General features: G+C 40.5%; 1 protein-coding gene across 5 annotated transcripts in view; it reads right to left on the bottom strand.

Moving 5' to 3' along the window:
- Positions 1-684: 684 nt before the first annotated feature.
- The window catches only part of dicer1 (dicer 1, ribonuclease type III), a 172,366-nt gene continuing 160,889 nt past the window's right edge, over positions 685-12,161 (bottom strand). For 4 of the 5 annotated variants that reach the window (XM_077730529.1, XM_077730528.1, XM_077730531.1 and 1 more), the window contains 2 exons: positions 7,220-7,295; positions 685-2,283 (listed from right to left, as the gene is read on the bottom strand). In XM_077730529.1, coding sequence (XP_077586655.1) covers positions 2,118-2,283; positions 7,220-7,295 — 242 coding nt within the window. In that variant the 3' untranslated portion in view covers positions 685-2,117. The remainder of the gene's footprint in view (positions 2,284-7,219; positions 7,296-12,161) is intronic. The other variant, XM_077730532.1, reaches the window with a different exon arrangement.

The raw sequence follows: 12,161 nt of genomic DNA, 5'->3' as shown, positions 1-12,161 counted from the left end.
CCAAATTTCGGTTATAATAAGGATTGTCTCAGTCACTGGTAGAAGACGAAAACGTCACGTCTTTGGGAATATTTTACTTTTACGTGCACCCAGTGAGAGCAAATATGTGCCGCATTGCATTTGTACCTGTTTTTTTTTTAAATCGCTTAATTATTGGAATTACAATCATTAATAAGAGGCGCAATTGGCCGAGGTTGACAGTTATTAACTTACGACAAGACACAAAACGAATGCACACGTAGACAGAGCCTTTGACCACTGCTCGAGCAGACGCCACCATCTTGAAGAAAAAAAAGGAGTTCTGGAGTTTGCATTACTTGTCCGGGAAAACTACAGAAATTCCAGGGAAGACGTTGATGTATAATAAACGATGATGCAATTTCAGAGAACCACCTCAGAGAAGTACTAATTACCTAACCCAGGCAGGTATCGATTTATTAATGCATTGCCTGATCATGACAAAGACAAAACTTTCATCTCACTTAAACTGAGAGGAGAGGAAGAGAACTAAAAGCTGATGTTTCAATGCCATTGATGGTGCTAGATGTCCAGTGGATTGGAAGTGTATTTGGATTGACGTGGATTTGATGTTTAATGCCATCAATAGCAGCCAATGAGTTCTGTTCACTCTGATTATAGGTGAAATCGGATTACTTTCATAAGTTTACAGACCATCAAATTAAACTGTTTTTATGTATTTATTTTTTAAATCAGATAAATATAATTCGCAACCTAAAGAAACTCAGCTCCTACCCAACTTTCTAGTCTCAATCACAACTGTGGAAGAGAACAACATACTGATACTGACACAATATAATAACAGGCAAAATAAGACCTAAAAATAAAAAGCCATTCCATACAACATTATACATCAAATTAAGAGGTATTACAGTTAGAGTGCAAAAAGATGACAATTTCAAGCTTTATATAAAAAAGAGCACCCAAGTAAAAAGAAAAACCCAAATATGCAGGCAATTAACTGAGGTACTGAGGTGTAAATTAATGAAAAAGAAAATAACACCAGACAATTTATACAAGAAATTAAATTAACAATCTGCAATGAAAAATAAAATAAATGGTTTAATAGCATTATTTCCCATTGTTAGCGTTAACCTTGTTTCAAAACAGCTGCAACTACATTTGGATAGAAAACAGGGAATTAATTATACTTGAATGTAATAAATCCTCCCTACCCTGAAACATGGGTACTTAATGTGTGAAAACTGACACAATGTAAAAAAAATATTCAGAACCCTAAAATTGATATTCAGTAGTTTGTCTCTTGTCCTACATTAAAAAATGATTTTACAGAAATCAGTTACTGGAAAAGAACAAATACGTTATTGATGCGTGATATCTAATTAGTATGAAAACATCTTTCAAACTGATAACGGAAATAATGCCACAAGATTTCATGTCACCGTCATATACAAAATAATAAAAACAAAGAAGAAATCCAGTTCATACAGTTTTAGATGAGAACATACCCCTAATTGTGATTCAAATTACAGCAACTGTGAATTTATATATTCCTGTTTTTTTTTAAGCGCGGTATACAGATGAACTGTGCATTCAAAACTATTTTAGATTCTTAAACAGTTTCTTATCTATATATATTTTTTGTCAATATGACCATAAAACTCTCAAATTACAGACCATTAAAGATTAAGTGTCATAATCTTTACAAACATATTTTATGGGGAAATTTCCAACCTCAATGTGTGTATTCTCTAGTGTAATCTGGTATTCAGCGTGTGCTACCACCATGTTTTAACACTATAAAAACCAACTGTAAAAAGAGCAGTCTGAGGAAAACATGTTTTTCTAGATTGTTTTCCTTCCTTTAAGCATGTTAATTTACAGATTGATTGAACTATTTACAACATGATTACATAACAGGTATTTACCTCATATAATGAGGTTTGGGGGAAAAATATGATAAACATTGCAACCTGACTAAAGAAAATTTTGCTTAATGTTACCATCTGCATACAGTGAGTGTTTCCTGGCTTCCTCAGACTTTCATCACTTAATGTAACAAACAAAACCACAGGCAACAAATTGAGTTTTTTCCTTGTATAAAATCAATAGTGCAGATGCTTTACACTGAGAGGAGCTCAGTTGTTTTGAACCTGAGGTTGATTGGCTTTGAGGCTGCGCAGCGCTCGTCTGGCTGCTGCTGACTTGGCAATACGGTAGCTGCGTCCGACTCCTTTAAATTTCCCCTTTCCGACGACCTCCACAGTCACCCGGACCTTCCCATCGTATGTTCTTTCTGCAGGGCTACACATAAATGAGAGTTTACACACTTCGGATAACAAATATTGTCCTATCGGCCCATTTTAATATCAAACTAAGGTAGCGGTGTACACAAATTTGATGATCGAAACTTGATTTAACAGACAATGCCCCAAATTGTAGTACAACCTCCCTCAAAATTTAGGGAATCAACCATCATGGTAGATGTTCAGTCAGCTAGTTTAATGAATAGGTCGGGGGGGGTGGCAATCCTATAATCTGGAACTACATGCCGCTCTTTAGCGCTGCCCTAGTAGCTTCCCGGAAGGTTTTCAAAAATGTTTTAAGATGGAAAATGGGGTAAAGAAATATATTTTTGGGTTTAAATGTTGATTCAGTAGGAGCAGAAACATGAATAAAATCTCATTTTCTGAATCCCAGCTGACTCCGGGCCATTGGCGGGGGACATCCTGAGTCGATGGCCAGCCCATCGCAGGGCACAAGGAGACGGACAACCATGCACACTCACACCCATACCTCGGGGCAAATTAGAGTGTCCAAACAGCCTACCATGCATGTTTTTGGAATGTGGGAGGAAACCGGAGTACCCGAAGGAAACCCACGCAGGCCCGGGGGAACATGCGCATTTCACACAGCTGGATGTGACCTGGATTGACCCTAGAGCTGTGACGCCAATGCGCTAACCCCTTGCTCCACCGGGCCGCCCTTGCGTCAGTTGCATGCTCTTTGATATTTTTCAAATTTAATTTCTTCTTTAACTTCTATTGATACCAGAGCCTGCTTCTTCATACTCACACCGGAAATCTCTTTTTTGGGGCCCTTATAAAGAAGAATAAACCAGCATTGGGCATACCTGGGAAAACTCACGAAACAATGGCAGTTATGTAATTAGGCATGTTAGAAGTCTGGCAAATGAGGGTCAAAGGCAAACAAAAAGCAGCATGGCGACGGAGCACACTCCTTCCCAATGGGAGGTCATTTATCACTCGATATGTCTACAGTGCCGTAAAAGAGTGTTTGCCCCCTTTCTGATTTCTGTTCATGCACATTTATCACACACACAAAGACTTACCAAGAAAATATAAAGTGCAGTTTCTAAAAGCTGATTTTATTTACCAAGGAATAATAAAAATACAAACTTATCAGGCCCTCTGAGAGAAATTAATCGTCTGCTGAACCAGTACCATCTTTAGCAGGAATAACAGAAAACACGCATTTACAAACATTTGTGATGAGTCTTTCACAAAGCTTTGGAGGAATTTTGGCCCACTCTTCTGTGCAGAATTGTTTCAATTCTGCAATATTAGAGGATTTTCTAGCATGAACAGTCAATTTCTGATCACGCCACAACATTTTAAGCATTATAAGATTTAAGTCCAGACGTTGACTTGGCCACTCCAAAACCTTAACTTTTTTTTAAAATCCAATCCAGAGGCGGACCTGCTTGTGTGTTTTGGATCATTGTCTGGCACATGCTTCAAGAGCACTAGAGTCTGAGCCCACAAACTGAGGGCCGGACATTCTCTTTCAAAATTTGCTGGTACATAGAAGAATTAATTCTTCCATCAAATACAGAAAGTCGTCCTGGTCCTGAGGCAGGAAAGCAGTCATAGAGCATAAGACTTTCACCATCATGCTTCACTGTTGGTAGTGGTAACTCGAGATATGAGCTTAATTCGTTCCGGGAATGAGCTAGTATGTCGATATTTTCTTATCTCAAACGAACGTTTCTCATTGAAATGAACTAAAAACTAATTAATTTGTCCCAAACCTCTGAAAAAACACCAAAAACAGGATATTGGACTGGAAATGTTTTATTTCTTCTAATTCACCATCTATTAACAACGTAACACATACCTAGTGGAATAATATGACTAAAATGTGTTTAATAGTACTAAAATTATATAGATTTTGAAAGGGGGAAAGAGAGAGAGAGAAAGAGAGGGGGGGGGGCTTTTTGCACGGCAACACGCTCGTTAAATAACAAACAAATTTAAATAAACTTGGATTATGATGCAGCCACTCAAAAATAAGTTTAATATAACCTTACACTAAACTTAATTCTAATTTTGTACTAAAGTTTGACACCTTTTTGCCCCGCCTCCACAATGACTCACTATCGATGGGCTATTTGCTTTTGTATTCCCTTCAAAATATTCGGAAAATGATGCGCACAAATAGGATAATGCACGACCACTTGCAAACGACAATTAGTCTTGTATTAGCGATCACTCCGACAATGGGAGCTAACAGGCTAAAGGGAAAAAAAATTAAATAAATGCAAAACGCAGAGACAAGAGGGAGTTGCGGGGAGAGAGCCAGTGTCCTTGATGTTCTTATGAGCAGCCAAGAAGAAGTGATATATACTCCTCATATTAGCGATCCCTCTATTTCCTCACCCTCTTGGTACAGGCGACAACGAAATTTCCCAAATACGGGATTGTTACGGCTGGCAGCCTGGACACACACTATGTAGGAGGTGTGTGGTTTCTTTTTCTCTACAGGTACCTGGAGCTGTGGCTCCACCCCTGTGACAATGCCCTGCCCAGGCCAACACAGCTGTGACTACTTCCCCATCATCCCTCCTCCAATCAAGATTCACTTCCTGCCCTTATTTAAACCCTTTTCATTTGTCAGTCTGCCCTTGATCCCTTTTTGCTGAACTGCTGACTTGCAGGCTTGTGAGTACGTTACTCCTTGTTATATTTTGTATGTGTTGGCAAAGTTAATGATATTGGGTTGCATAGGGGGACTTGAGATAAGTTTAGACAACCCGGGGTATACATATAGTTTGTGCATTTAGACACGTAGTTGTTCCCCTGTCTAGACTTTATTACATCAGTTTGACAGTGGCACCCTTCGGTCTTATCTCCTGTATTTTGTGGGTGTTCATTTGGACACCTCTCTGGGAGGGTTTTTTTACCGTGTTTATTTGAGGGTGCCACTTTAATATCTCGTGCTTCCCCTATGTTATCCCGTAGTCTAGGTTTTATGGACTTTGTTGTAAATAAAATATAACTGAAGGCTACTTGCATTGTTTGTCTGGACTCATGCTTGACCAAACCCGTCTGCTGTGGTAGTTGCGACTTCCTGGTATATCTTACCCCAGGGGGAGTCGTAACAGGGATGAATAGTTATCCAATCCAATTACGCGCTGAGTGACGCAAAAAATGCAACGCTCCGCCCAATGGTCGTAGATATCTGATATACCCGAAAGAGATGTGGCAAAAGACTAAAATCATAAACAGCCTCTCATGTCTTGGCCACCTGGCTTTCTCGTTCCTCGAAGTTTGTCTCGTATCTAGAGTTAATTATTTGCTCAAAATTTTACTTGTATCTCGAAATGCTCATATGTTGGGGTGCTTGTATGTCAAAGTACCACTGTATCGTGTTCTTTTGATGAAATGCTGTGCAATGTTTTGGCCGAATGTAACAGGCCGCAGGTCCAGAATGACTTTCCGAAAGTGTGGAGGATCACCGAAATGTTTTTTGGCAAACGTAAGACGAGCCTTTATATTCTTTTTGTACAGCAACGGTATTAACTTTGGAACTCAGTGTTTTTCTTATAGTAGAGTAATGAATATTGACCTTAACCGAGGCCTTATTTCTGTTTTTCTAGGGTTTTTTTAGACCTCCTGGTTTAGTCATCGTCGACCTCAGAGTAATTTTAGCTGGCCGACCACTCGGAAGGTTTGCCAGTTCCCAGTTCTCTCCTGTTGTGGATAATACATAATACATAATCGGACATAGGCCCTGTCGTCATCATCAACAACAAAAAGCCTATTTGTCATCACACCCAGATACTGCGCATGACGAAATTGGTAGTGCTTCTCCATAAGGTATGTTTACTCAGCAAAAGACCTAAATAAGTGACAGTTACGGACTCATAATTTGGCATTCGTTACTTTCTGCATGGCCTTTTTGTCTGCCGCCGTGCTTCCAGCATATCACACTGTGATGCAGTATGCCAGGATGCTTTCTACAGTGGTTCTTTAGAAGGTTATCAGAAGCTTGGTATCCAAGTTGTTTCTCCTAAGTACCATGAGGAAATGGAGTCGTTTCTGAGCCTTCATCACCAATGCCATGATTTTTGTAGACCATGAGAGCATACGCGTGACGTGGACCCCCAGGAATTTAAAGGACTGGACCCTGTCTAAACATACTGGTTTGCTAGAGCGCCAAAGCCTTGGAAATGGCTTTCTAACCTTTTCCTGAAAAATAATTTCTTCTCGCATTTCCTCTTACACAATCTATTTAAGTGTTTTCTTGACACACGGTGGTAATCAATTGTGGGTGATGCATGTGAAATTGAACTTTCTTACAATTGTGATTAGTCAGTTATTTTGTGATTTGAGGAAGGGAAAATTACTTTTTTCACAGGGGGCCAGACAATTTTGTAATTTCTTCAATCCTTGGTAAATCATTTAGAAATTGCATTTTCTCTCTCCTTGGGTTGTCTCTGTCACAAGAAAATTGATTTGATGGTGTGTGATAAATATGCATAAACACAGAAACCAGGAAGGTGGCAAATACTTTTTCACGGCACTGTATATATTTGAAATGAAGGAAAAAGAAATATGTCTAAAAGGTAAAATAATCAAGTCGTCATTCCACTGTAATCCCTGACCCAATTTGCTGAAAAGTTGAATTAGAGTTTTACCAGTCACAAGCATAATTTTGGCAAAGAGAAGGCTGGATGACCTTGGTTAGACGAAATGTGCTGTCTAGCAATGTAAATCTATGAGTGGTTACTGGAACAGCTCCATAGACATAACTATGAGTCTGATAAAATAAAAAATACAGTAAATCTCTGTTTAGTATTATACTATCATTAGGAAACCTGTATGCGAGGGATTTGTAAACTTGTCTTGAATTTTATCAAAAGTTGTCAATTCAGTTTGTTTACACACGCAGAAACAGAATGGAACACACCTTTTAAGGAAGGGATGGTCCTCCTTACCTGAATTTGGCAGTTTCTGGTTCCATTTCGAGTAACTCCCTTACAGGTGAACGAGGCACATTGGCAGAGAATTTTTCTGCAGATCATACGGGGGTTGGACAATTAGGAAATCAAATTGCAGCTTTATGATACATGTTAATTTCACACTACTAGATCAGGAGTTTTTTCCAAACGTTTTAGCCCGTGATCGCTCCAAAATAACAGCTTGGGTGATTTGATCGTCTCACACTCGGGATGTGTTTAACAATAACTAGAGTACTGATTGTTTAAGGTGCAATGACAACATTATGGAAAAATTGTGGTCAAAAACAGCACGGCCATTCACCTGTGTATCACAACAAACAACCTAATGTTTAAATTGACCTTTTCATTAGGTTAGGTCCGACTGTGATGGGTGGGCATTGTGGGCTGTTCCTCTAGCTCCCTCCAGCTGTTCCAGCCCACCTGCATATCACTTCCTTTCCACATTCTCGACCAGCCTGCACTGTTTACTCCAAGTGCTTAAGTCCTTTACATTCACTCTATGCAACTTCTCTGTCCCCCGGGATCTTCTTGTTGACACACGTATTGTTTCACCTTCATTTTTTTATAGAGCACAACTCTCTATGTTCTTCTCTACCTACTTTGTAGTCGTGCACAGTTGTGTGTCTTGAAGTCTGCAAATCTTTGATCAAATTCCTCCTGCAGCTTCGAAATGGCCTCCACATATTTCTCACCACTGAATGGTGTGCCTGCATCCACAAAAGCCTTGCATGCCGGGAAATGGAAAAGGTTTGTCTGAGAGAGCTGGGGTTTCCATAGCAAAAGTTTAGTGCAGAATGCTCTCACGATTGTCATAGGCAGGCAGCACTGACAAGTTGCCCCTGGCCTTTTAGCTTCTTGTTCAGTACATTAAACTCATGAGTGATATCAACAAGAAAAGCTAATTCCATGAGCCATTTGGGATCACTTAGCACAGGAACAGCAACCCCGTCTATCTCCATGAAGTCTTTTACTTCTGCTCTCAACTCAAACAATCTCTTTACCACATTTCCCCTGCTGAGCCAACGTACCTCAGTGAAGTAGAGCACATCCCCATATTCAGACTCCATTTCCTCCAAAAAGCACGAAACCTTCTATGCTTTAAGCCCCTGGATCTGATTTGGTTGATGCATTTCACAACAACAGACATCACGTTGTCAAACTTCAGGCATCTGCTGCAAAGGGCCTGCTGATGGATAATGCAGTGCAGGGCTATGGCCTCCTCCACACCCTCCTCTTCCAGTTTTTTTTTTTAACTAGTGCTACCAGTCCATTCTTCCTCCCAATCATTGATGGGGCTCCATCAGTTGTTATTCCAACAAAGCTCTTCCATGGCAAACCGGCATTCTGAATGGCATCACACAGCTTGTGAAATAATTATTTAGTGGTGGTCTGGCCATGCATTGGAATTATTGTGAGCAACTCCTCCAACACTTCAAAATTGTCATCAACACCACGGACATATATTGCGAGCTGGGCATTGTCTGTGATGTCTGTGGTCGCATCAAGAACCACTGAATATACACTGAAGTTTTGCGCTTGTTAAAGAGCCTGACAGCTGATGGGCTGAAGGATCTGCGAAAGGGCTCCTTTCTGCAATGAGGGTGCAGCAGTCTATTGCTAAGAGAGCTTCGAAGGGATTCCACCGACTCGTGCAGCGGGTGGGAAGTGCTGTCCATGATGGACATCATCCTGGTCAGCATTCTCCGCTCTCCCACTTCCTCCAAAAAACAGCCCAGAACAATGCTGGCCCTCCTGATCAGCTTAATCAGCCTGTTCGTGTCCCTCTCCGTGCTCCCGCATCCCCAACAGACCACTGCATAAAACACTGTAGATGCCACCACAGTGTCGTGGAAATTCCTCAGCAGTGACCAGCACACTCCAAAGGACCGTATATTCCTCAATAGGTAGAGGCAGCTCTGGACCCTTTTGTACAGGGCATCTATGTTTGTGGACCAGTCTAGTTTGTTGTTGGGGTGAACACCCAGGTACTTCAAATTCATAGATTTCAATGTCTTTACCCTGGATGTAAACCTGAGTGGTCTGTTGAGGTGTCCGCCAAAAGTCGATGACCATTTCCTTTGTCTTACTGGTGTTGATGTAGAGGTGGTTTTGCCTAAACCTGCCAACAAAGGCTGTGATGACTCCCCTGTATTCCAGGTCGTTCCCATCTGTCACTCGTCCAACAATAGCTGTGTCATCAGAGAACTTCTGGAGGCGGCAGGTGTCTGTATTATGTTTAATTGTGAATCAGTGAAGTAGAGCACATCCCCATATTCAGACTCCATTTCCTCCAAAAAAAAGCACGAAACCTTCTATGCTTTAAGCCCCTGGATCTGATTTGGTTGATGCATTTCACAACAACAGACATCACGTTGTCAAACTTCAGGCATCTGCTGCAAAGGGCCTGCTGATGGATAATGCAGTGCAGGGCTATGGCCTCCTCCACACCCTCCTCTTCCAGTTTTTTTTGAACAAGTGCTACCAGTCCATTCTTCCTCCCAATCATTGATGGGGCTCCATCAGTTGTTATTCCAACAAAGCTCTTCCATGGCAAACCGGCATTCTGAATGGCATCACACAGCTTGTGAAATAATTATTTAGCGGTGGTCTGGCCCAAAATTGTCGTTAACGCCACGGACATATATTGCATCCTGGGCAGTGTCTGTGATGTCTGTGGTCTTATCAATAGCCACTGAATATACACTGAAGTTTTGCGCTTTCTCACAAAGTTGATTATAAATGTCACTTGACAGGTCAGAAATGCGCTTTACCATGGTGTTGGCAGAAGGCTGATGTTGTTGAACTGACTTTTCTTTTCTGGACAGACAATATGTGCAGCCTGTAATATGCACTTTTTGATAAAATCACGTTCTGTGAATGGCTTGCCTGCCTTGGCAATCAGCTCACAAACGGCGTAGCTAGCTTTGACTGCTGCATTACTTTCTTTTGTAGCCTTCTTGAAAAAACCCAGTTGCCTCAGAAGACTTGTTTTAAGACTGTCAACCTGGTTGGCTCCCTCATCTCCCTGGTATTTGTCGTACTCGTAGCATTTCTTGTAGCATAATGACGTTTCAAATTGTATCCTTTGTGGACCGCAACTTTTTCAGTGCAAATGAAACACGTCGGGGTGCCCCTGTGCTCAACAAAGAAATATTGCACTCCCCTCTTTTCTTAAACGGTCTGTGCTCATCACTGACCTTTCTCTTCACAGCAGGCTTTGAAACAGACATCTCTGGGGCTGTAATATGGGTTTACACTAGGAATGAGTCTCGGATTGAATTTTTAACTTTCAGCCGCGCGGTTCTGTGGCGCATGCGCACTTTCGCTCTCCGATCATATTGGATTACGGCAGCCCTCCGAGCCGAGCGGCGAGATCGGCTTCAGGGCTTCTCCTCTGCCCAGCTGATTGGGGGAATGAATGAGTGAGTGAGCGAGGCACTGGACAGCCCAGCCAATGTGCCGCCCTCCAGAGCCGTATACTTCTCCGTGATTGATTCATCCAGCTCCGAACACCGTGTAATTCATATCAATCTTGCGGGCCGCATGGACATTAATCTTGCATATTAAGACGCGGGCCGCAAATTAGCGTCCCACGGGCCGCAGTTGGGCCCCGGTGGGGGGGGGGGGGGGGGGGGGGTGAGACCCCTGGTCTCGAATAACAAGCTACAGATAAAAACATTCATTTAGAATAACAAGTTACAGATAACAACATTCATTTAGAATAACATTTTACAGATAATAACATTCATTTATAATAACAAAGTTACAGATGACAACATTCATTTATATAAAAAAGGGCATTTATTCACGGCCAAACAAAGTAGTCATAACAGTAAGTACTATATGAGGAGCATGATTTATAACAGTAGATACTGTAATTTATACTAGCATAGAAAACATTGAGATTCATCTTTGAATCATTGAAATCATTTTGAATATATATATTGCCTAAAATAATAGGAAATTATTTAAAATTAAAATATTGTTCTTATTGGCACACATCACTAGAAGTGTGTTCCATGGGATTTTCAGGTATTGTTCTCTAAGCCCCCTAATCTGTCTTTTAGTAAGTCTTCCAGTGTTTTATTTCTCACGTAGCAAGAGCGTATATGTGTACATTATATAAAATTAAATACAAATTAAGGCCAGCACATTGCACTACGTACTTGTATTTAGAAATATGAAAATGCTATTGAACACACTTATTTCTAGTGATGTGTGCCAACCATATTTAAATTTTTAATAATTTTATTATTTTAAATAATATTATTTTTACATTATTTTAGGAAATATATATTCAAAATGATTTGCTGAGAACCTTAATTCAAAGATTGATCTCAATGTTTTCTATGCTGGTGTAAATTACAGTAACTACTGTTGTAACTACTTTTTTTTCTTCTGTCATTATAGTACTTACTGATATGACTACTTTGTCTGGCCGTGAATGAATGCCCTTGTTAATCTAAAATGAATGTTGTTATCTGTAACTTGTTATTCTGAATGAATGTCTTGATCTGTAACTTGTTATTCTGAATGAATGTCTTGATCTGTAACTTATTCTGAATGAATGTTGTTATCTGTAATTTGTTATTCTAAATGAATGTTTTTATCTGTAACTTATTCTAAATGAATGTTTTTATCTGTAACTTATTCTAAATGAATGTTGTTATTTGTAACTTGTTATTTTAAATGAATCCTGTTATCTGTAACGGGCCGTATATGGCCCGCGGGCCGAGGTTGAAAAACATGTACACACACACACGACCAGGGGTGGGGCGAGCGCGACGGCATAACATCTTTCGGCTGACTAGTCGGATGGCTAATTAGTCGTTTGGCTAATTCTACGTTCGGCCAGGCTAATTCTACGTTCGGCTAGATACCCCCTCAGTGAGTTGGGTCTCGGCCAGACGTCAGTCGG

Source organism: Stigmatopora nigra, chromosome 13 (assembly GCF_051989575.1).
Source record: "Stigmatopora nigra isolate UIUO_SnigA chromosome 13, RoL_Snig_1.1, whole genome shotgun sequence".
Lineage (NCBI taxonomy): Eukaryota > Metazoa > Chordata > Actinopteri > Syngnathiformes > Syngnathidae > Stigmatopora > Stigmatopora nigra.
The sequence above is the reverse complement of the archived record's forward strand: the minus strand, read 5'-3'. Positions and strand labels throughout refer to the sequence as shown.